Source organism: Falco cherrug, chromosome 3 (assembly GCF_023634085.1).
Source record: "Falco cherrug isolate bFalChe1 chromosome 3, bFalChe1.pri, whole genome shotgun sequence".
NCBI lineage: Eukaryota > Metazoa > Chordata > Aves > Falconiformes > Falconidae > Falco > Falco cherrug.
In genome coordinates, this window is record NC_073699.1 from 13,952,589 (window position 1) to 13,976,552 (window position 23,964).

Sequence of the window (23,964 nt, forward strand, 5' to 3'; positions counted from 1 at the left end):
CTCCCCTGCCTGCCGCTCCCAGCCCTGCTCCGCCTCTCAGCACACATACGGGCTCTCCAGAAACTCACCTGCCCTCGCACGCTGCCTCATACACAATCATAAGAGTCACTTCGGTTGCAAAGGACCCTTAACATTATCGAGTCCAACCGTTAACCTAATACTGCCAAGGCCACCACTAATCCATGTCCCTAAGCGCCACGTCTACGTGTCTTTTAAACACCTCCCACAATGGTGACTCAACCACTGCCCTGGGCAGCCCCTTCCAGTGCTTGATAACCCTCTCGGTGAAGAAATTTCTCATCATAGCCAAACTAAACTTTGCCTGGCGCAACATGAGGCCCTTTCCTCTTGCCCTAGCACTTGTTGCTAGGGATGAGAGACTCACAACCTCCTCGTTACAGCCTCCTCTCAGGTACTTGGAGACACCGATAGGGCCTCCCCTCAGCCGCCGCCTTCTGAAAACACAGTAGCCCCGCTTCCCTCAACCGCTACTTCTAAGGCTTCTTCTCTCGATCCTTCACCGCATTCGCTGCTCTCCTTTGGATGCGTCACACCACAGCCCAAGCCCCACCTCAGGGGTCCACGATGGAGGGGCCAACACAAGCACCGGCGGAGCCAGGCAGGGCACCTCTCGTCACAGGACCGGCGAGCTCTCAGCCAGGGCTGCCAGGAAAATGGCCTGCTCTCCCAAACAGCCCTCCTCTGCCTGCCCGCACTGACACCCCCAGGGACGGATCCCAGGGGGCACAAGCCCAGACACGCAGGCCCCTTTCTCCCAGCTACAACCTTTCAAGCAAGGCGGGCAACAAGGCACACACAGAGCACGCTCAGTGGGAAAGGCCAGGCCTACAGTCAGGCTTAGCAAGCTGGCAGCAAGGCAGGCAGGGACCAAATGCCACGGAAGGGGCCGACACTCATGCCCGGCACACCTCCAAAGCCCACAACAGCCTTCCAGGCCCATGAACAAGTGGGGGCCCCTCTTCGCAACGCACCCGCAAACCACACCACACGAGTGCCACGGCATGACCTCACTGACAACACCCCACCTCTCCTATGCTTTGGCCACGTCTGCCAAATGCCCTGACACGCACCTTCCATGCAAATCCTCCCAGATACCTGCTCTCACTTCAAAGCTGACGCCAGGGACAGACGGACACATCCTCAAGAGGACGACATGAGAAGGGAGCGTTGTGGGAAGGGACACACCCCCCACCTCATTACCTGCCAAGCTCTGGCACGCAACAGCTGCTTGCTGCAAAATGCCGTCACGCGCAAAGCCTGTCCCGCCCCCTCAGACCAGCATAAAAGACGGCCCAGCGCCTCTCTCCATCACACGCTTCTCCTGACGCCTTCTCCCCCGCAGTCAACAAGGTGAGCCTGAAGCCCCTTCCCCTCCTTCTCCTGCCCCACACGCCCCGTCTCTTCCAGCACGCGCTGACACCAGACTCAGCAGCCCCCACGACTCAACACCACCACGCTCCCCGCAGCCCCACACCGCGCCTCCACACTCCCTTGCCCTCCTGTAATGACACCCCTCGCGCCCCCCCAACACCCTCCGCTTCCTCAACACCCTCTCTTACAGGGACACTCCACACCGCAGACATGGCCTGCAACAACCTCTGCAGCCCCTGCGGACCCACCCCGCTGGCTAACAGCTGCAACGAGCCCTGCGTCAGGCAGTGCGAGGACTCCCGCGTCGTCATCCAGCCTTCCACCGTGCTGGTCACCCTGCCGGGACCCATCCTCACCTCCTTCCCCCAGAGCACCGCCGTCGGATCCTCCTCATCGGCTGCTGTGGGCAACATCCTCAGCTCCCAGGGAGTGCCCATCTCCTCCGGCGGCTTTGGCTACGGTTACGGCCTCGGAGGCCTGGGCTGCTATGGCGCCGGAAGAGCCTGCCTGCCCTGCTAAGGGCCCTCCACACCACACACACCCTGCAAGCCACGGCATGGACTGAGGACGCACCTCCCGCCTGCTGCTGGCACGGGGACCTGCCACCCGCACCTCCTCCTCTCAAGGCACCAAGCAAAGTAGCACGGAAGGGGCCAGCCCCGGCTGCCAGGATACATGGCCCACCTACCTCCTCCTCTTCTCCCACTGTCTTCTTTGCATCGCCCCTACTGCTACGTCCGCTACTCTCCGCTGCAAACGCCTGCTCACAAGCCAAAGACCACCGGGGCACCTCCCCTGCGCTGCTCCCACCGCAGGAAAGGAAGACCTCGGTGCTCTGGCAAAATCTTCTGCAAGCAAAGGACCTGGGCTGACGGTCGCCCTACTTGCACCTCAGGACGGATCCCTTCCACTGCGTGCTCCTGCCTTTTCACTCTTTTGCCTCAATAAAATCTCCTGCATCCCAGCACCACACGCCTCCATCTCCTTTCTTCTCCCAAGGCTCTTCCACTCTAAAATGGCACAAAGCCAGGCCTCAACAGGCCGGCGGGGTTGGGGGGAAAAGGGCACTCAGCCTCTCTGAGGACACAGGCCACCAGCGACAACACACACTCGCACCTGCAGGCATACACAGCATGACACAAGCCCAGCACTGGCTCAGAAAAAGCCTCCGATACGACAACGCTCCCTGCGCACACCTCCGACCGAGGCTCCCCGTGCCAACACACGCTTGACTAACTCTCTTCCGCACCCTCCCCAGCCAAAAAGGATCACAGAAACATTTAGAGATGGGCAGGAATCTCTGCAGAGCATGTCCTTCCACCCCAGTGCTCAAGCAGGGCCAGCTAGAGCAGATTGTCTGGGACCACAGCCACTCGCGTCTTCAGTACCTCCGAGAATGGAGCCGCCACCACCTCTTCCACTCTTTGACCACCCTCACACTGAAAAAGCCCTGCCGCCTTTGCCCGGGCAATTCCAGATGCTTTCACTTCTGAACATGGCCTCTTGTCCTACCACTGATCGCAAGCCTCTGGGCACAGCCCTTCAACCGCTTTGCAGGCCACCGCACCGGCCGCTTACGCAACCCGCACTTTCTCAGCTCGTCTAGGAGCACGTACCAGGAGACAGCGACAAAGGCTTCCTTCAAGTACGCCTCAGCAACAGCCACTGCTCTCCCCTCGCCCAACGCCCACTCGCCTCAACGCGGAAGACACGCAGCTCACTCAAGCATGATTTGCCCTTCCAAAATCCACGCCAAACACCCCCCAACACCTTCCATCCGTCCTGGCCTTGGCAGTGATTTCCAGCAGCATTGCTTCCATCACCTGCCCCGGGAACAGGCTCAGGCTCACCGGCCTCTGCTTTCCCAGAGCCTCCCGCACCATCTTCTGCGGGACACGAGGGGTACCAGCTCCCTTCCACTCTTCAGGAGCTGCCCCCAGGCACTATGACCTTTCCAGGAAAATGCACAGCGGCCTCACAAGGAGGCCTCCGCAATGCCAGATGCCTCGGCATTCCTGGGAGCAACACGACAGGCCCCGGGCACTTACAAACACCCACTCCCACACCACTCCTTCCTACCTCCCTTCATCTTCCTCAGCAACAACCACAGATCACCTGACAAACAGCCTGAAAAACACTCACCTTGCCTCAGCGGGGGCAGGCCTTGCCACTCATCAACCCTTCCGCACGCACCACCACCACCACCACAGCCTCGGCTCTGCAGCCCCGTGCCGCATGCTCAAACCCAGCTCCCCTCGGCAATCGCCAAATTCCCTTTCACCCTGTCAAGCTCTGCGCAGAGAACTGGCCTCACCCCTCGACACTCGCCCCAAGCACAGACCCCACCAAAGGCCCAGGAGTGCCAGCCTCCCCTGCCTGCCGCTCCCAGCCCTGCTCCGCCTTTCAGCACACATACGGGCTCTCCAGAAACTCACCTGCCCTCGCACGCTGCCTCATACACAATCATAAGAGTCACTTCGGTTGCAAAGGACCCTTAACATTATCGAGTCCAACCGTTAACCTAATACTGCCAAGGCCACCACTAATCCGTGTCCCTAAGCGCCACGTCTACGTGTCTTTTAAACACCTCCCACAATGGTGACTCAACCACTGCCCTGGGCAGCCCCTTCCAGTGCTTGATAACCCTCTCGGTGAAGAAATTTCTCATCATAGCCAAACTAAACTTTGCCTGGCGCAACATGAGGCCCTTTCCTCTTGCCCTAGCACTTGTTGCTAGGGATGAGAGACTCACAACCTCCTCGTTACAGCCTCCTCTCAGGTACTTGGAGACACCGATAGGGCCTCCCCTCAGCCGCCGCCTTCTGAAAACACAGTAGCCCCGCTTCCCTCAACCGCTACTTCTAAGGCTTCTTCTCTCGATCCTTCACCGCATTCGCTGCTCTCCTTTGGATGCGTCACACCACAGCCCAAGCCCCACCTCAGGGGTCCACGATGGAGGGGCCAACACAAGCACCGGCGGAGCCAGGCAGGGCACCTCTCGTCACAGGACCGGCGAGCTCTCAGCCAGGGCTGCCAGGAAAATGGCCTGCTCTCCCAAACAGCCCTCCTCTGCCTGCCCGCACTGACACCCCCAGGGACGGATCCCAGGGGGCACAAGCCCAGACACGCAGGCCCCTTTCTCCCAGCTACAACCTTTCAAGCAAGGCGGGCAACAAGGCACACACAGAGCACGCTCAGTGGGAAAGGCCAGGCCTACAGTCAGGCTTAGCAAGCTGGCAGCAAGGCAGGCAGGGACCAAATGCCATGGAAGGGGCCGACACTCATGCCCGGCACACCTCCAAAGCCCACAACAGCCTTCCAGGCCCATGAACAAGTGGGGGCCCCTCTTCGCAACGCACCCGCAAACCACACCACACGAGTGCCACGGCATGACCTCACTGACAACACCCCACCTCTCCTATGCTTTGGCCACGTCTGCCAAATGCCCTGACACGCACCTTCCATGCAAATCCTCCCAGATACCTGCTCTCACTTCAAAGCTGACGCCAGGGACAGACGGACACATCCTCAAGAGGACGACATGAGAAGGGAGCGTTGTGGGAAGGGACACACCCCCCACCTCATTACCTGCCAAGCTCTGGCACGCAACAGCTGCTTGCTGCAAAATGCCGTCACGCGCAAAGCCTGTCCCGCCCCCTCAGACCAGCATAAAAGACGGCCCAGCGCCTCTCTCCATCACACGCTTCTCCTGACGCCTTCTCCCCCGCAGTCAACAAGGTGAGCCTGAAGCCCCTTCCCCTCCTTCTCCTGCCCCACACGCCCCGTCTCTTCCAGCACGCGCTGACACCAGACTCAGCAGCCCCCACGACTCAACACCACCACGCTCCCTGCAGCCCCACACCGCGCCTCCACACTCCCTTGCCCTCCTGTAATGACACCACTCGCGCCCCCCCAACACCCTCCGCTTCCTCAACACCCTCTCTTACAGGGACACTCCACACCGCAGACATGGCCTGCAACAACCTCTGCAGCCCCTGCGGACCCACCCCGCTGGCTAACAGCTGCAACGAGCCCTGCGTCAGGCAGTGCGAGGACTCCCGCGTCGTCATCCAGCCTTCCACCGTGCTGGTCACCCTGCCGGGACCCATCCTCACCTCCTTCCCCCAGAGCACCGCCGTCGGATCCTCCTCATCGGCTGCTGTGGGCAACATCCTCAGCTCCCAGGGAGTGCCCATCTCCTCCGGCGGCTTTGGCTACGGTTACGGCCTCGGAGGCCTGGGCTGCTATGGCGCCGGAAGAGCCTGCCTGCCCTGCTAAGGGCCCTCCACACCACACACACCCTGCAAGCCACGGCATGGACTGAGGACGCACCTCCCGCCTGCTGCTGGCACGGGGACCTGCCACCCGCACCTCCTCCTCTCAAGGCACCAAGCAAAGTAGCACGGAAGGGGCCAGCCCCGGCTGCCAGGATACATGGCCCACCTACCTCCTCCTCTTCTCCCACTGTCTTCTTTGCATCGCCCCTACTGCTACGTCCGCTACTCTCCGCTGCAAACGCCTGCTCACAAGCCAAAGACCACCGGGGCACCTCCCCCGCGCTGCTCCCACCGCAGGAAAGGAAGACCTCGGTGCTCTGGCAAAATCTTCTGCAAGCAAAGGACCTGGGCTGACGGTCGCCCTACTTGCACCTCAGGACGGATCCCTTCCACTGCGTGCTCCTGCCTTTTCACTCTTTTGCCTCAATAAAATCTCCTGCATCCCAGCACCACACGCCTCCATCTCCTTTCTTCTCCCAAGGCTCTTCCACTCTAAAATGGCACAAAGCCAGGCCTCAACAGGCCGGCGGGGTTGGGGGGAAAAGGGCACTCAGCCTCTCTGAGGACACAGGCCACCAGCGACAACACACACTCGCACCTGCAGGCATACACAGCATGACACAAGCCCAGCACTGGCTCAGAAAAAGCCTCCGATACGACAACGCTCCCTGCGCACACCTCCGACCGAGGCTCCCCGTGCCAACACACGCTTGACTAACTCTCTTCCGCACCCTCCCCAGCCAAAAAGGATCACAGAAACATTTAGAGATGGGCAGGAATCTCTGCAGAGCATGTCCTTCCACCCCAGTGCTCAAGCAGGGCCAGCTAGAGCAGATTGTCTGGGACCACAGCCACTCGCGTCTTCAGTACCTCCGAGAATGGAGCCGCCACCACCTCTTCCACTCTTTGACCACCCTCACACTGAAAAAGCCCTGCCGCCTTTGCCCGGGCAATTCCAGATGCTTTCACTTCTGAACATGGCCTCTTGTCCTACCACTGATCGCAAGCCTCTGGGCACAGCCCTTCAGCCGCTTTGCAGGCCACCGCACCGGCCGCTTACGCAACCCGCACTTTCTCAGCTCGTCTAGGAGCACGTACCAGGAGACAGCGGCAAAGGCTTCCTTCAAGTACGCCTCAGCAACAGCCACTGCTCTCCCCTCGCCCAACGCCCACTCGCCTCAACGCGGAAGACACGCAGCTCACTCAAGCATGATTTGCCCTTCCAAAATCCACGCCAAACACCCCCCAACACCTTCCGTCCGTCCTGGCCTTGGCAGTGATTTCCAGCAGCATTGCTTCCATCACCTGCCCCGGGAACAGGCTCAGGCTCACCGGCCTCTGCTTTCCCAGAGCCTCCCGCACCATCTTCTGCGGGACACGAGGGGTACCAGCTCCCTTCCACTCTTCAGGAGCTGCCCCCAGGCACTATGACCTTTCCAGGAAAATGCACAGCGGCCTCACAAGGAGGCCTCCGCAATGCCAGATGCCTCGGCATTCCTGGGAGCAACACGACAGGCCCCGGGCACTTACAAACACCCACTCCCACACCACTCCTTCCTACCTCCCTTCATCTTCCTCAGCAACAACCACAGATCACCTGACAAACAGCCTGAAAAACACTCACCTTGCCTCAGCGGGGGCAGGCCTTGCCACTCATCAACCCTTCCGCACGCACCACCACCACCACCACAGCCTCGGCTCTGCAGCCCCGTGCCGCATGCTCAAACCCAGCTCCCCTCGGCAATCGCCAAATTCCCTTTCACCCTGTCAAGCTCTGCGCAGAGAACTGGCCTCACCCCTCGACACTCGCCCCAAGCACAGACCCCACCAAAGGCCCAGGAGTGCCAGCCTCCCCTGCCTGCCGCTCCCAGCCCTGCTCCGCCTCTCAGCACACATACGGGCTCTCCAGAAACTCACCTGCCCTCGCACGCTGCCTCATACACAATCATAAGAGTCACTTCGGTTGCAAAGGACCCTTAACATTATCGAGTCCAACCGTTAACCTAATACTGCCAAGGCCACCACTAATCCATGTCCCTAAGCGCCACGTCTACGTGTCTTTTAAACACCTCCCACAATGGTGACTCAACCACTGCCCTGGGCAGCCCCTTCCAGTGCTTGATAACCCTCTCGGTGAAGAAATTTCTCATCATAGCCAAACTAAACTTTGCCTGGCGCAACATGAGGCCCTTTCCTCTTGCCCTAGCACTTGTTGCTAGGGATGAGAGACTCACAACCTCCTCGTTACAACCTCCTCTCAGGTACTTGGAGACACCGATAGGGCCTCCCCTCAGCCGCCGCCTTCTGAAAACGCAGTAGCCCCGCTTCCCTCAACCGCTACTTCTAAGGCTTCTTCTCTCGATCCTTCACCGCATTCGCTGCTCTCCTTTGGATGCGTCACACCACAGCCCAAGCCCCACCTCAGGGGTCCACGATGGAGGGGCCAACACAAGCACCGGCGGAGCCAGGCAGGGCACCTCTCGTCACAGGACCGGCGAGCTCTCAGCCAGGGCTGCCAGGAAAATGGCCTGCTCTCCCAAACAGCCCTCCTCTGCCTGCCCGCACTGACACCCCCAGGGACGGATCCCAGGGGGCACAAGCCCAGACACGCAGGCCCCTTTCTCCCAGCTACAACCTTTCAAGCAAGGCGGGCAACAAGGCACACACAGAGCACGCTCAGTGGGAAAGGCCAGGCCTACAGTCAGGCTTAGCAAGCTGGCAGCAAGGCAGGCAGGGACCAAATGCCATGGAAGGGGCCGACACTCATGCCCGGCACACCTCCAAAGCCCACAACAGCCTTCCAGGCCCATGAACAAGTGGGGGCCCCTCTTCGCAACGCACCCGCAAACCACACCACACGAGTGCCACGGCATGACCTCACTGACAACACCCCACCTCTCCTATGCTTTGGCCACGTCTGCCAAATGCCCTGACACGCACCTTCCATGCAAATCCTCCCAGATACCTGCTCTCACTTCAAAGCTGACGCCAGGGACAGACGGACACATCCTCAAGAGGACGACATGAGAAGGGAGCGTTGTGGGAAGGGACACACCCCCCACCTCATTACCTGCCAAGCTCTGGCACGCAACAGCTGCTTGCTGCAAAATGCCGTCACGCGCAAAGCCTGTCCCGCCCCCTCAGACCAGCATAAAAGACGGCCCAGCGCCTCTCTCCATCACACGCTTCTCCTGACGCCTTCTCCCCCGCAGTCAACAAGGTGAGCCTGAAGCCCCTTCCCCTCCTTCTCCTGCCCCACACGCCCCGTCTCTTCCAGCACGCGCTGACACCAGACTCAGCAGCCCCCACGACTCAACACCACCACGCTCCCCGCAGCCCCACACCGCGCCTCCACACTCCCTTGCCCTCCTGTAACGACACCCCTCGCGCCCCCCCAACACCCTCCGCTTCCTCAACACCCTCTCTTACAGGGACACTCCACACCGCAGACATGGCCTGCAACAACTTCTGCAGCCCCTGCGGACCCACCCCGCTGGCTAACAGCTGCAACGAGCCCTGCGTCAGGCAGTGCGAGGACTCCCGCGTCGTCATCCAGCCTTCCACCGTGCTGGTCACCCTGCCGGGACCCATCCTCACCTCCTTCCCCCAGAGCACCGCCGTCGGATCCTCCTCATCGGCTGCTGTGGGCAACATCCTCAGCTCCCAGGGAGTGCCCATCTCCTCCGGCGGCTTTGGCTACGGTTACGGCCTCGGAGGCCTGGGCTGCTATGGCGCCGGAAGAGCCTGCCTGCCCTGCTAAGGGCCCTCCACACCACACACACCCTGCAAGCCACGGCATGGACTGAGGACGCACCTCCCGCCTGCTGCTGGCACGGGGACCTGCCACCCGCACCTCCTCCTCTCAAGGCACCAAGCAAAGTAGCACGGAAGGGGCCAGCCCCGGCTGCCAGGATACATGGCCCACCTACCTCCTCCTCTTCTCCCACTGTCTTCTTTGCATCGCCCCTACTGCTACGTCCGCTACTCTCCGCTGCAAACGCCTGCTCACAAGCCAAAGACCACCGGGGCACCTCCCCCGCGCTGCTCCCACCGCAGGAAAGGAAGACCTCGGTGCTCTGGCAAAATCTTCTGCAAGCAAAGGACCTGGGCTGACGGTCGCCCTACTTGCACCTTAGGACGGATCCCTTCCACTGCGTGCTCCTGCCTTTTCACTCTTTTGCCTCAATAAAATCTCCTGCATCCCAGCACCACACGCCTCCATCTCCTTTCTTCTCCCAAGGCTCTTCCACTCTAAAACGGCACAAAGCCAGGCCTCAACAGGCCGGCGGGGTTGGGGGGAAAAGGGCACTCAGCCTCTCCGAGGGCACAGGCCACCAGCGACAACACACACTCGCACCTGCAGGCATACACAGCATGACACAAGCCCAGCACTGGCTCAGAAAAAGCCTCCGATACGACAACGCTCCCTGCGCACACCTCCGACCGAGGCTCCCCGTGCCAACACACGCTTGACTAACTCTCTTCCGCACCCTCCCCAGCAAAAAAGGATCACAGAAACATTTAGAGATGGGCAGGAATCTCTGCAGAGCATGTCCTTCCACCCCAGTGCTCAAGCAGGGCCAGCTAGAGCAGATTGTCTGGGACCACAGCCACTCGCGTCTTCAGTACCTCCGAGAATGGAGCCGCCACCACCTCTTCCACTCTTTGACCACCCTCACACTGAAAAAGCCCTGCCGCCTTTGCCCGGGCAATTCCAGATGCTTTCACTTCTGAACATGGCCTCTTGTCCTACCACTGATCGCAAGCCTCTGGGCACAGCCCTTCAGCCGCTTTGCAGGCCACCGCACCGGCCGCTTACGCAACCCGCACTTTCTCAGCTCGTCTAGGAGCACGTACCAGGAGACAGCGACAAAGGCTTCCTTCAAGTACGCCTCAGCAACAGCCACTGCTCTCCCCTCGCCCAACGCCCACTCGCCTCAACGCGGAAGACACGCAGCTCACTCAAGCATGATTTGCCCTTCCAAAATCCACGCCAAACACCCCCCAACACCTTCCGTCCGTCCTGGCCTTGGCAGTGATTTCCAGCAGCATTGCTTCCATCACCTGCCCCGGGAACAGGCTCAGGCTCACCGGCCTCTGCTTTCCCAGAGCCTCCCGCACCATCTTCTGCGGGACACGAGGGGTACCAGCTCCCTTCCACTCTTCAGGAGCTGCCCCCAGGCACTATGACCTTTCCAGGAAAATGCACAGCGGCCTCACAAGGAGGCCTCCGCAATGCCAGATGCCTCGGCATTCCTGGGAGCAACACGACAGGCCCCGGGCACTTACAAACACCCACTCCCACACCACTCCTTCCTACCTCCCTTCATCTTCCTCAGCAACAACCACAGATCACCTGACAAACAGCCTGAAAAACACTCACCTTGCCTCAGCGGGGGCAGGCCTTGCCACTCATCAACCCTTCCGCACGCACCACCACCACCACCACAGCCTCGGCTCTGCAGCCCCGTGCCGCATGCTCAAACCCAGCTCCCCTCGGCAATCGCCAAATTCCCTTTCACCCTGTCAAGCTCTGCGCAGAGAACTGGCCTCACCCCTCGACACTCGCCCCAAGCACAGACCCCACCAAAGGCCCAGGAGTGCCAGCCTCCCCTGCCTGCCGCTCCCAGCCCTGCTCCGCCTCTCAGCACACATACGGGCTCTCCAGAAACTCACCTGCCCTCGCACGCTGCCTCATACACAATCATAAGAGTCACTTCGGTTGCAAAGGACCCTTAACATTATCGAGTCCAACCGTTAACCTAATACTGCCAAGGCCACCACTAATCCATGTCCCTAAGCGCCACGTCTACGTGTCTTTTAAACACCTCCCACAATGGTGACTCAACCACTGCCCTGGGCAGCCCCTTCCAGTGCTTGATAACCCTCTCGGTGAAGAAATTTCTCATCATAGCCAAACTAAACTTTGCCTGGCGCAACATGAGGCCCTTTCCTCTTGCCCTAGCACTTGTTGCTAGGGATGAGAGACTCACAACCTCCTCGTTACAACCTCCTCTCAGGTACTTGGAGACACCGATAGGGCCTCCCCTCAGCCGCCGCCTTCTGAAAACGCAGTAGCCCCGCTTCCCTCAACCGCTACTTCTAAGGCTTCTTCTCTCGATCCTTCACCGCATTCGCTGCTCTCCTTTGGATGCGTCACACCACAGCCCAAGCCCCACCTCAGGGGTCCACGATGGAGGGGCCAACACAAGCACCGGCGGAGCCAGGCAGGGCACCTCTCGTCACAGGACCGGCGAGCTCTCAGCCAGGGCTGCCAGGAAAATGGCCTGCTCTCCCAAACAGCCCTCCTCTGCCTGCCCGCACTGACACCCCCAGGGACGGATCCCAGGGGGCACAAGCCCAGACACGCAGGCCCCTTTCTCCCAGCTACAACCTTTCAAGCAAGGCGGGCAACAAGGCACACACAGAGCACGCTCAGTGGGAAAGGCCAGGCCTACAGTCAGGCTTAGCAAGCTGGCAGCAAGGCAGGCAGGGACCAAATGCCATGGAAGGGGCCGACACTCATGCCCGGCACACCTCCAAAGCCCACAACAGCCTTCCAGGCCCATGAACAAGTGGGGGCCCCTCTTCGCAACGCACCCGCAAACCACACCACACGAGTGCCACGGCATGACCTCACTGACAACACCCCACCTCTCCTATGCTTTGGCCACGTCTGCCAAATGCCCTGACACGCACCTTCCATGCAAATCCTCCCAGATACCTGCTCTCACTTCAAAGCTGACGCCAGGGACAGACGGACACATCCTCAAGAGGACGACATGAGAAGGGAGCGTTGTGGGAAGGGACACACCCCCCACCTCATTACCTGCCAAGCTCTGGCACGCAACAGCTGCTTGCTGCAAAATGCCGTCACGCGCAAAGCCTGTCCCGCCCCCTCAGACCAGCATAAAAGACGGCCCAGCGCCTCTCTCCATCACACGCTTCTCCTGACGCCTTCTCCCCCGCAGTCAACAAGGTGAGCCTGAAGCCCCTTCCCCTCCTTCTCCTGCCCCACACGCCCCGTCTCTTCCAGCACGCGCTGACACCAGACTCAGCAGCCCCCACGACTCAACACCACCACGCTCCCCGCAGCCCCACACCGCGCCTCCACACTCCCTTGCCCTCCTGTAACGACACCCCTCGCGCCCCCCCAACACCCTCCGCTTCCTCAACACCCTCTCTTACAGGGACACTCCACACCGCAGACATGGCCTGCAACAACTTCTGCAGCCCCTGCGGACCCACCCCGCTGGCTAACAGCTGCAACGAGCCCTGCGTCAGGCAGTGCGAGGACTCCCGCGTCGTCATCCAGCCTTCCACCGTGCTGGTCACCCTGCCGGGACCCATCCTCACCTCCTTCCCCCAGAGCACCGCCGTCGGATCCTCCTCATCGGCTGCTGTGGGCAACATCCTCAGCTCCCAGGGAGTGCCCATCTCCTCCGGCGGCTTTGGCTATGGTTACGGCCTCGGAGGCCTGGGCTGCTATGGCGCCGGAAGAGCCTGCCTGCCCTGCTAAGGGCCCTCCACACCACACACACCCTGCAAGCCACGGCATGGACTGAGGACGCACCTCCCGCCTGCTGCTGGCACGGGGACCTGCCACCCGCACCTCCTCCTCTCAAGGCACCAAGCAAAGTAGCACGGAAGGGGCCAGCCCCGGCTGCCAGGATACATGGCCCACCTACCTCCTCCTCTTCTCCCACTGTCTTCTTTGCATCGCCCCTACTGCTACGTCCGCTACTCTCCGCTGCAAACGCCTGCTCACAAGCCAAAGACCACCGGGGCACCTCCCCCGCGCTGCTCCCACCGCAGGAAAGGAAGACCTCGGTGCTCTGGCAAAATCTTCTGCAAGCAAAGGACCTGGGCTGACGGTCGCCCTACTTGCACCTTAGGACGGATCCCTTCCACTGCGTGCTCCTGCCTTTTCACTCTTTTGCCTCAATAAAATCTCCTGCATCCCAGCACCACACGCCTCCATCTCCTTTCTTCTCCCAAGGCTCTTCCACTCTAAAACGGCACAAAGCCAGGCCTCAACAGGCCGGCGGGGTTGGGGGGAAAAGGGCACTCAGCCTCTCCGAGGGCACAGGCCACCAGCGACAACACACACTCGCACCTGCAGGCATACACAGCATGACACAAGCCCAGCACTGGCTCAGAAAAAGCCTCCGATACGACAACGCTCCCTGCGCACACCTCCAACCGAGGCTCCCCGTGCCAACACACGCTTGACTAACTCTCTTCCGCACCCTCCCCAGCCAAAAAGGATCACAGAAACATTTAGAGATGGGCAGGAATCTCTGCAGAGCATGTCCTTCCACCCCAGTGCTCAAGCAGGGCCAGCTAGAGCAGATTGTCTGGGACCACAGCCACTCGCGTCTTCAGTACCTCCGAGAATGGAGCCGCCACCACCTCTTCCACTCTTTGACCACCCTCACACTGAAAAAGCCCTGCCGCCTTTGCCCGGGCAATTCCAGATGCTTTCACTTCTGAACATGGCCTCTTGTCCTACCACTGATCGCAAGCCTCTGGGCACAGCCCTTCAGCCGCTTTGCAGGCCACCGCACCGGCCGCTTACGCAACCCGCACTTTCTCAGCTCGTCTAGGAGCACGTACCAGGAGACAGCGACAAAGGCTTCCTTCAAGTACGCCTCAGCAACAGCCACTGCTCTCCCCTCGCCCAACGCCCACTCGCCTCAACGCGGAAGACACGCAGCTCACTCAAGCATGATTTGCCCTTCCAAAATCCACGCCAAACACCCCCCAACACCTTCCATCCGTCCTGGCCTTGGCAGTGATTTCCAGCAGCATTGCTTCCATCACCTGCCCCGGGAACAGGCTCAGGCTCACCGGCCTCTGCTTTCCCAGAGCCTCCCGCACCATCTTCTGCGGGACACGAGGGGTACCAGCTCCCTTCCACTCTTCAGGAGCTGCCCCCAGGCACTATGACCTTTCCAGGAAAATGCACAGCGGCCTCACAAGGAGGCCTCCGCAATGCCAGATGCCTCGGCATTCCTGGGAGCAACACGACAGGCCCCGGGCACTTACAAACACCCACTCCCACACCACTCCTTCCTACCTCCCTTCATCTTCCTCAGCAACAACCACAGATCACCTGACAAACAGCCTGAAAAACACTCACCTTGCCTCAGCGGGGGCAGGCCTTGCCACTCATCAACCCTTCCGCACGCACCACCACCACCACCACAGCCTCGGCTCTGCAGCCCCGTGCCGCATGCTCAAACCCAGCTCCCCTCGGCAATCGCCAAATTCCCTTTCACCCTGTCAAGCTCTGCGCAGAGAACTGGCCTCACCCCTCGACACTCGCCCCAAGCACAGACCCCACCAAAGGCCCAGGAGTGCCAGCCTCCCCTGCCTGCCGCTCCCAGCCCTGCTCCGCCTCTCAGCACACATACGGGCTCTCCAGAAACTCACCTGCCCTCGCACGCTGCCTCATACACAATCATAAGAGTCACTTCGGTTGCAAAGGACCCTTAACATTATCGAGTCCAACCGTTAACCTAATACTGCCAAGGCCACCACTAATCCATGTCCCTAAGCGCCACGTCTACGTGTCTTTTAAACACCTCCCACAATGGTGACTCAACCACTGCCCTGGGCAGCCCCTTCCAGTGCTTGATAACCCTCTCGGTGAAGAAATTTCTCATCATAGCCAAACTAAACTTTGCCTGGCGCAACATGAGGCCCTTTCCTCTTGCCCTAGCACTTGTTGCTAGGGATGAGAGACTCACAACCTCCTCGTTACAACCTCCTCTCAGGTACTTGGAGACACCGATAGGGCCTCCCCTCAGCCGCCGCCTTCTGAAAACGCAGTAGCCCCGCTTCCCTCAACCGCTACTTCTAAGGCTTCTTCTCTCGATCCTTCACCGCATTCGCTGCTCTCCTTTGGATGCGTCACACCACAGCCCAAGCCCCACCTCAGGGGTCCACGATGGAGGGGCCAACACAAGCACCGGCGGAGCCAGGCAGGGCACCTCTCGTCACAGGACCGGCGAGCTCTCAGCCAGGGCTGCCAGGAAAATGGCCTGCTCTCCCAAACAGCCCTCCTCTGCCTGCCCGCACTGACACCCCCAGGGACGGATCCCAGGGGGCACAAGCCCAGACACGCAGGCCCCTTTCTCCCAGCTACAACCTTTCAAGCAAGGCGGGCAACAAGGCACACACAGAGCACGCTCAGTGGGAAAGGCCAGGCCTACAGTCAGGCTTAGCAAGCTGGCAGCAAGGCAGGCAGGGACCAAATGCCATGGAAGGGGCCGACACTCATGCCCGGCACACCTCCAAAGCCCACAACAGCCTTCCAGGCCCATGAACAAGTGGGGGCCCCTCTTCGCAACGCACCCGCAAACCACACCACACGAGTGCCACGGCATGACCTCACTGACAACACCCCACCTCTCCTATGCTTTGGCCACGTCTGCCAAATGCCCTGACACGCACCTTCCATGCAAATCCTCCCAGATACCTGCTCTCACTTCAAAGCTGACGCCAGGGACAGACGGACACATCCTCAAGAGGACGACATGAGAAGGGAGCGTTGTGGGAAGGGACACACCCCCCACCTCATTACCTGCCAAGCTCTGGCACGCAACAGCTGCTTGCTGCAAAATGCCGTCACGCGCAAAGCCTGTCCCGCCCCCTCAGACCAGCATAAAAGACGGCCCAGCGCCTCTCTCCATCACACACTTCTCCTGACGCCTTCTCCCCCGCAGTCAACAAGGTGAGCCTGAAGCCCCTTCCCCTCCTTCTCCTGCCCCACACGCCCCGTCTCTTCCAGCACGCGCTGACACCAGACTCAGCAGCCCCCACGACTCAACACCACCACGCTCCCCGCAGCCCCACACCGCGCCTCCACACTCCCTTGCCCTCCTGTAACGACACCCCTCGCGCCCCCCCAACACCCTCCGCTTCCTCAACACCCTCTCTTACAGGGACACTCCACACCGCAGACATGGCCTGCAACAACTTCTGCAGCCCCTGCGGACCCACCCCGCTGGCTAACAGCTGCAACGAGCCCTGCGTCAGGCAGTGCGAGGACTCCCGCGTCGTCATCCAGCCTTCCACCGTGCTGGTCACCCTGCCGGGACCCATCCTCACCTCCTTCCCCCAGAGCACCGCCGTCGGATCCTCCTCATCGGCTGCTGTGGGCAACATCCTCAGCTCCCAGGGAGTGCCCATCTCCTCCGGCGGCTTTGGCTACGGTTACGGCCTCGGAGGCCTGGGCTGCTATGGCGCCGGAAGAGCCTGCCTGCCCTGCTAAGGGCCCTCCACACCACACACACCCTGCAAGCCACGGCATGGACTGAGGACGCACCTCCCGCCTGCTGCTGGCACGGGGACCTGCCACCCGCACCTCCTCCTCTCAAGGCACCAAGCAAAGTAGCACGGAAGGGGCCAGCCCCGGCTGCCAGGATACATGGCCCACCTACCTCCTCCTCTTCTCCCACTGTCTTCTTTGCATCGCCCCTACTGCTACGTCCGCTACTCTCCGCTGCAAACGCCTGCTCACAAGCCAAAGACCACCGGGGCACCTCCCCCGCGCTGCTCCCACCGCAGGAAAGGAAGACCTCGGTGCTCTGGCAAAATCTTCTGCAAGCAAAGGACCTGGGCTGACGGTCGCCCTACTTGCACCTTAGGACGGATCCCTTCCACTGCGTGCTCCTGCCTTTTCACTCTTTTGCCTCAATAAAATCTCCTGCATCCCAGCACCACACGCCTCCATCTCCTTTCTTCTCCCAAGGCTCTTCCACTCTAAAACGGCACAAAGCCAGGCCTCAACAGGCCGGCGGGGTTGGGGGGAAAAGGGCACTCAGCCTCTCCGAGGGCACAGGCCACCAGCGACAACACACACTCGCACCTGCAGGCATACACAGCATGACACAAGCCCAGCACTGGCTCAGAAAAAGCCTCCGATACGACAACGCTCCCTGCGCACACCTCCGACCGAGGCTCCCCGTGCCAACACACGCTTGACTAACTCTCTTCCGCACCCTCCCCAGCCAAAAAGGATCACAGAAACATTTAGAGATGGGCAGGAATCTCTGCAGAGCATGTCCTTCCACCCCAGTGCTCAAGCAGGGCCAGCTAGAGCAGATTGTCTGGGACCACAGCCACTCGCGTCTTCAGTACCTCCGAGAATGGAGCCGCCACCACCTCTTCCACTCTTTGACCACCCTCACACTGAAAAAGCCCTGCCGCCTTTGCCCGGGCAATTCCAGATGCTTTCACTTCTGAACATGGCCTCTTGTCCTACCACTGATCGCAAGCCTCTGGGCACAGCCCTTCAGCCGCTTTGCAGGCCACCGCACCGGCCGCTTACGCAACCCGCACTTTCTCAGCTCGTCTAGGAGCACGTACCAGGAGACAGCGACAAAGGCTTCCTTCAAGTACGCCTCAGCAACAGCCACTGCTCTCCCCTCGCCCAACGCCCACTCGCCTCAACGCGGAAGACACGCAGCTCACTCAAGCATGATTTGCCCTTCCAAAATCCACGCCAAACACCCCCCAACACCTTCCGTCCGTCCTGGCCTTGGCAGTGATTTCCAGCAGCATTGCTTCCATCACCTGCCCCGGGAACAGGCTCAGGCTCACCGGCCTCTGCTTTCCCAGAGCCTCCCGCACCATCTTCTGCGGGACACGAGGGGTACCAGCTCCCTTCCACTCTTCAGGAGCTGCCCCCAGGCACTATGACCTTTCCAGGAAAATGCACAGCGGCCTCACAAGGAGGCCTCCGCAATGCCAGATGCCTCGGCATTCCTGGGAGCAACACGACAGGCCCCGGGCACTTACAAACACCCACTCCCACACCACTCCTTCCTACCTCCCTTCATCTTCCTCAGCAACAACCACAGATCACCTGACAAACAGCCTGAAAAACACTCACCTTGCCTCAGCGGGGGCAGGCCTTGCCACTCATCAACCCTTCCGCACGCACCACCACCACCACCACAGCCTCGGCTCTGCAGCCCCGTGCCGCATGCTCAAACCCAGCTCCCCTCGGCAATCGCCAAATTCCCTTTCACCCTGTCAAGCTCTGCGCAGAGAACTGGCCTCACCCCTCGACACTCGCCCCAAGCACAGACCCCACCAAAGGCCCAGGAGTGCCAGCCTCCCCTGCCTGCCGCTCCCAGCTCTGCTCCGCCTCTCAGCACACATACGGGCTCTCCAGAAACTCACCTGCCCTCGCACGCTGCCTCATACACAATCATAAGAGTCACTTCGGTTGCAAAGGACCCTTAACATTATCGAGTCCAACCGTTAACCTAATACTGCCAAGGCCACCACTAATCCATGTCCCTAAGCGCCACGTCTACGTGTCTTTTAAACACCTCCCACAATGGTGACTCAACCACTGCCCTGGGCAGCCCCTTCCAGTGCTTGATAACCCTCTCGGTGAAGAAATTTCTCATCATAGCCAAACTAAACTTTGCCTGGCGCAACATGAGGCCCTTTCCTCTTGCCCTAGCACTTGTTGCTAGGGATGAGAGACTCACAACCTCCTCGTTACAACCTCCTCTCAGGTACTTGGAGACACCGATAGGGCCTCCCCTCAGCCGCCGCCTTCTGAAAACGCAGTAGCCCCGCTTCCCTCAACCGCTACTTCTAAGGCTTCTTCTCTCGATCCTTCACCGCATTCGCTGCTCTCCTTTGGATGCGTCACACCACAGCCCAAGCCCCACCTCAGGGGTCCACGATGGAGGGGCCAACACAAGCACCGGCGGAGCCAGGCAGGGCACCTCTCGTCACAGGACCGGCGAGCTCTCAGCCAGGGCTGCCAGGAAAATGGCCTGCTCTCCCAAACAGCCCTCCTCTGCCTGCCCGCACTGACACCCCCAGGGACGGATCCCAGGGGGCACAAGCCCAGACACGCAGGCCCCTTTCTCCCAGCTACAACCTTTCAAGCAAGGCGGGCAACAAGGCACACACAGAGCACGCTCAGTGGGAAAGGCCAGGCCTACAGTCAGGCTTAGCAAGCTGGCAGCAAGGCAGGCAGGGACCAAATGCCATGGAAGGGGCCGACATTCATGCCCGGCACACCTCCAAAGCCCACAACAGCCTTCCAGGCCCATGAACAAGTGGGGGCCCCTCTTCGCAACGCACCCGCAAACCACACCACACGAGTGCCACGGCATGACCTCACTGACAACACCCCACCTCTCCTATGCTTTGGCCACGTCTGCCAAATGCCCTGACACGCACCTTCCATGCAAATCCTCCCAGATACCTGCTCTCACTTCAAAGCTGACGCCAGGGACAGACGGACACATCCTCAAGAGGACGACATGAGAAGGGAGCGTTGTGGGAAGGGACACACCCCCCACCTCATTACCTGCCAAGCTCTGGCACGCAACAGCTGCTTGCTGCAAAATGCCGTCACGCGCAAAGCCTGTCCCGCCCCCTCAGACCAGCATAAAAGACGGCCCAGCGCCTCTCTCCATCACACGCTTCTCCTGACGCCTTCTCCCCCGCAGTCAACAAGGTGAGCCTGAAGCCCCTTCCCCTCCTTCTCCTGCCCCACACGCCCCGTCTCTTCCAGCACGCGCTGACACCAGACTCAGCAGCCCCCACGACTCAACACCACCACGCTCCCCGCAGCCCCACACCGCGCCTCCACACTCCCTTGCCCTCCTGTAACGACACCCCTCGCGCCCCCCCAACACCCTCCGCTTCCTCAACACCCTCTCTTACAGGGACACTCCACACCGCAGACATGGCCTGCAACAACTTCTGCAGCCCCTGCGGACCCACCCCGCTGGCTAACAGCTGCAACGAGCCCTGCGTCAGGCAGTGCGAGGACTCCCGCGTCGTCATCCAGCCTTCCACCGTGCTGGTCACCCTGCCGGGACCCATCCTCACCTCCTTCCCCCAGAGCACCGCCGTCGGATCCTCCTCATCGGCTGCTGTGGGCAACATCCTCAGCTCCCAGGGAGTGCCCATCTCCTCCGGCGGCTTTGGCTACGGTTACGGCCTCGGAGGCCTGGGCTGCTATGGCGCCGGAAGAGCCTGCCTGCCCTGCTAAGGGCCCTCCACACCACACACACCCTGCAAGCCACGGCATGGACTGAGGACGCACCTCCCGCCTGCTGCTGGCACGGGGACCTGCCACCCGCACCTCCTCCTCTCAAGGCACCAAGCAAAGTAGCACGGAAGGGGCCAGCCCCGGCTGCCAGGATACATGGCCCACCTACCTCCTCCTCTTCTCCCACTGTCTTCTTTGCATCGCCCCTACTGCTACGTCCGCTACTCTCCGCTGCAAACGCCTGCTCACAAGCCAAAGACCACCGGGGCACCTCCCCCGCGCTGCTCCCACCGCAGGAAAGGAAGACCTCGGTGCTCTGGCAAAATCTTCTGCAAGCAAAGGACCTGGGCTGACGGTCGCCCTACTTGCACCTTAGGACGGATCCCTTCCACTGCGTGCTCCTGCCTTTTCACTCTTTTGCCTCAATAAAATCTCCTGCATCCCAGCACCACACGCCTCCATCTCCTTTCTTCTCCCAAGGCTCTTCCACTCTAAAACGGCACAAAGCCAGGCCTCAACAGGCCGGCGGGGTTGGGGGGAAAAGGGCACTCAGCCTCTCCGAGGGCACAGGCCACCAGCGACAACACACACTCGCACCTGCAGGCATACACAGCATGACACAAGCCCAGCACTGGCTCAGAAAAAGCCTCCGATACGACAACGCTCCCTGCGCACACCTCCGACCGAGGCTCCCCGTGCCAACACACGCTTGACTAACTCTCTTCCGCACCCTCCCCAGCCAAAAAGGATCACAGAAACATTTAGAGATGGGCAGGAATCTCTGCAGAGCATGTCCTTCCACCCCAGTGCTCAAGCAGGGCCAGCTAGAGCAGATTGTCTGGGACCACAGCCACTCGCGTCTTCAGTACCTCCGAGAATGGAGCCGCCACCACCTCTTCCACTCTTTGACCACCCTCACACTGAAAAAGCCCTGCCGCCTTTGCCCGGGCAATTCCAGATGCTTTCACTTCTGAACATGGCCTCTTGTCCTACCACTGATCGCAAGCCTCTGGGCACAGCCCTTCAGCCGCTTTGCAGGCCACCGCACCGGCCGCTTACGCAACCCGCACTTTCTCAGCTCGTCTAGGAGCACGTACCAGGAGACAGCGACAAAGGCTTCCTTCAAGTACGCCTCAGCAACAGCCACTGCTCTCCCCTCGCCCAACGCCCACTCGCCTCAACGCGGAAGACACGCAGCTCACTCAAGCATGATTTGCCCTTCCAAAATCCACGCCAAACACCCCCCAACACCTTCCGTCCGTCCTGGCCTTGGCAGTGATTTCCAGCAGCATTGCTTCCATCACCTGCCCCGGGAACAGGCTCAGGCTCACCGGCCTCTGCTTTCCCAGAGCCTCCCGCACCATCTTCTGCGGGACACGAGGGGTACCAGCTCCCTTCCACTCTTCAGGAGCTGCCCCCAGGCACTATGACCTTTCCAGGAAAATGCACAGCGGCCTCACAAGGAGGCCTCCGCAATGCCAGATGCCTCGGCATTCCTGGGAGCAACACGACAGGCCCCGGGCACTTACAAACACCCACTCCCACACCACTCCTTCCTACCTCCCTTCATCTTCCTCAGCAACAACCACAGATCACCTGACAAACAGCCTGAAAAACACTCACCTTGCCTCAGCGGGGGCAGGCCTTGCCACTCATCAACCCTTCCGCACGCACCACCACCACCACCACAGCCTCGGCTCTGCAGCCCCGTGCCGCATGCTCAAACCCAGCTCCCCTCGGCAATCGCCAAATTCCCTTTCACCCTGTCAAGCTCTGCGCAGAGAACTGGCCTCACCCCTCGACACTCGCCCCAAGCACAGACCCCACCAAAGGCCCAGGAGTGCCAGCCTCCCCTGCCTGCCGCTCCCAGCTCTGCTCCGCCTCTCAGCACACATACGGGCTCTCCAGAAACTCACCTGCCCTCGCACGCTGCCTCATACACAATCATAAGAGTCACTTCGGTTGCAAAGGACCCTTAACATTATCGAGTCCAACCGTTAACCTAATACTGCCAAGGCCACCACTAATCCATGTCCCTAAGCGCCACGTCTACGTGTCTTTTAAACACCTCCCACAATGGTGACTCAACCACTGCCCTGGGCAGCCCCTTCCAGTGCTTGATAACCCTCTCGGTGAAGAAATTTCTCATCATAGCCAAACTAAACTTTGCCTGGCGCAACATGAGGCCCTTTCCTCTTGCCCTAGCACTTGTTGCTAGGGATGAGAGACTCACAACCTCCTCGTTACAACCTCCTCTCAGGTACTTGGAGACACCGATAGGGCCTCCCCTCAGCCGCCGCCTTCTGAAAACGCAGTAGCCCCGCTTCCCTCAACCGCTACTTCTAAGGCTTCTTCTCTCGATCCTTCACCGCATTCGCTGCTCTCCTTTGGATGCGTCACACCACAGCCCAAGCCCCACCTCAGGGGTCCACGATGGAGGGGCCAACACAAGCACCGGCGGAGCCAGGCAGGGCACCTCTCGTCACAGGACCGGCGAGCTCTCAGCCAGGGCTGCCAGGAAAATGGCCTGCTCTCCCAAACAGCCCTCCTCTGCCTGCCCGCACTGACACCCCCAGGGACGGATCCCAGGGGGCACAAGCCCAGACACGCAGGCCCCTTTCTCCCAGCTACAACCTTTCAAGCAAGGCGGGCAACAAGGCACACACAGAGCACGCTCAGTGGGAAAGGCCAGGCCTACAGTCAGGCTTAGCAAGCTGGCAGCAAGGCAGGCAGGGACCAAATGCCATGGAAGGGGCCGACATTCATGCCCGGCACACCTCCAAAGCCCACAACAGCCTTCCAGGCCCATGAACAAGTGGGGGCCCCTCTTCGCAACGCACCCGCAAACCACACCACACGAGTGCCACGGCATGACCTCACTGACAACACCCCACCTCTCCTATGCTTTGGCCACGTCTGCCAAATGCCCTGACACGCACCTTCCATGCAAATCCTCCCAGATACCTGCTCTCACTTCAAAGCTGACGCCAGGGACAGACGGACACATCCTCAAGAGGACGACATGAGAAGGGAGCGTTGTGGGAAGGGACACACCCCCCACCTCATTACCTGCCAAGCTCTGGCACGCAACAGCTGCTTGCTGCAAAATGCCGTCACGCGCAAAGCCTGTCCCGCCCCCTCAGACCAGCATAAAAGACGGCCCAGCGCCTCTCTCCATCACACGCTTCTCCTGACGCCTTCTCCCCCGCAGTCAACAAGGTGAGCCTGAAGCCCCTTCCCCTCCTTCTCCTGCCCCAC

The 23,964-nt window shown here is 60.5% G+C and overlaps 6 protein-coding genes across 6 annotated transcripts; all 6 read left to right on the plus strand.

The window, feature by feature from the left end:
- The first annotated feature begins 1,602 nt into the window (after positions 1-1,602).
- On the plus strand, positions 1,603-1,911 carry LOC129735505 (feather keratin 1-like). The gene has a single exon (XM_055703796.1). It carries the CDS (start codon positions 1,603-1,605, stop codon positions 1,909-1,911), a length of 309 nt encoding a protein of 102 aa, XP_055559771.1.
- Positions 1,912-5,361: 3,450 nt separating this feature from the next.
- On the plus strand, positions 5,362-5,670 carry LOC129735506 (feather keratin 1-like). Its single transcript, XM_055703816.1, has one exon. The coding sequence runs from the start codon at positions 5,362-5,364 to the stop codon at positions 5,668-5,670; it is 309 nt and encodes a 102-aa protein (XP_055559791.1).
- Positions 5,671-9,120: 3,450 nt separating this feature from the next.
- On the plus strand, positions 9,121-9,429 carry LOC129735507 (feather keratin 1-like). Its single transcript, XM_055703818.1, has one exon. It carries the CDS (start codon positions 9,121-9,123, stop codon positions 9,427-9,429), a length of 309 nt encoding a protein of 102 aa, XP_055559793.1.
- Positions 9,430-12,879: 3,450 nt separating this feature from the next.
- LOC129735508 (feather keratin 1-like) lies at positions 12,880-13,188 on the plus strand. Its single transcript, XM_055703819.1, has one exon. The coding sequence runs from the start codon at positions 12,880-12,882 to the stop codon at positions 13,186-13,188; it is 309 nt and encodes a 102-aa protein (XP_055559794.1).
- Positions 13,189-16,638: 3,450 nt separating this feature from the next.
- Positions 16,639-16,947, plus strand: LOC129735509 (feather keratin 1-like). The gene has a single exon (XM_055703820.1). The coding sequence runs from the start codon at positions 16,639-16,641 to the stop codon at positions 16,945-16,947; it is 309 nt and encodes a 102-aa protein (XP_055559795.1).
- Positions 16,948-20,397: 3,450 nt separating this feature from the next.
- LOC129735510 (feather keratin 1-like) lies at positions 20,398-20,706 on the plus strand. The gene has a single exon (XM_055703821.1). The coding sequence runs from the start codon at positions 20,398-20,400 to the stop codon at positions 20,704-20,706; it is 309 nt and encodes a 102-aa protein (XP_055559796.1).
- The last annotated feature ends 3,258 nt before the right edge of the window (positions 20,707-23,964 follow it).

Bases quoted from the DNA above. Each gene is read 5' to 3' on its own strand.
- LOC129735505 (XM_055703796.1), top strand. From the start codon at position 1,603: ATGGCCTGCAACAACCTCTGCAGCCCCTGCGGACCCACCCCGCTGGCT.
- LOC129735506 (XM_055703816.1), top strand. From the start codon at position 5,362: ATGGCCTGCAACAACCTCTGCAGCCCCTGCGGACCCACCCCGCTGGCT.
- LOC129735507 (XM_055703818.1), top strand. From the start codon at position 9,121: ATGGCCTGCAACAACTTCTGCAGCCCCTGCGGACCCACCCCGCTGGCT.
- LOC129735508 (XM_055703819.1), top strand. From the start codon at position 12,880: ATGGCCTGCAACAACTTCTGCAGCCCCTGCGGACCCACCCCGCTGGCT.
- LOC129735509 (XM_055703820.1), top strand. From the start codon at position 16,639: ATGGCCTGCAACAACTTCTGCAGCCCCTGCGGACCCACCCCGCTGGCT.
- LOC129735510 (XM_055703821.1), top strand. From the start codon at position 20,398: ATGGCCTGCAACAACTTCTGCAGCCCCTGCGGACCCACCCCGCTGGCT.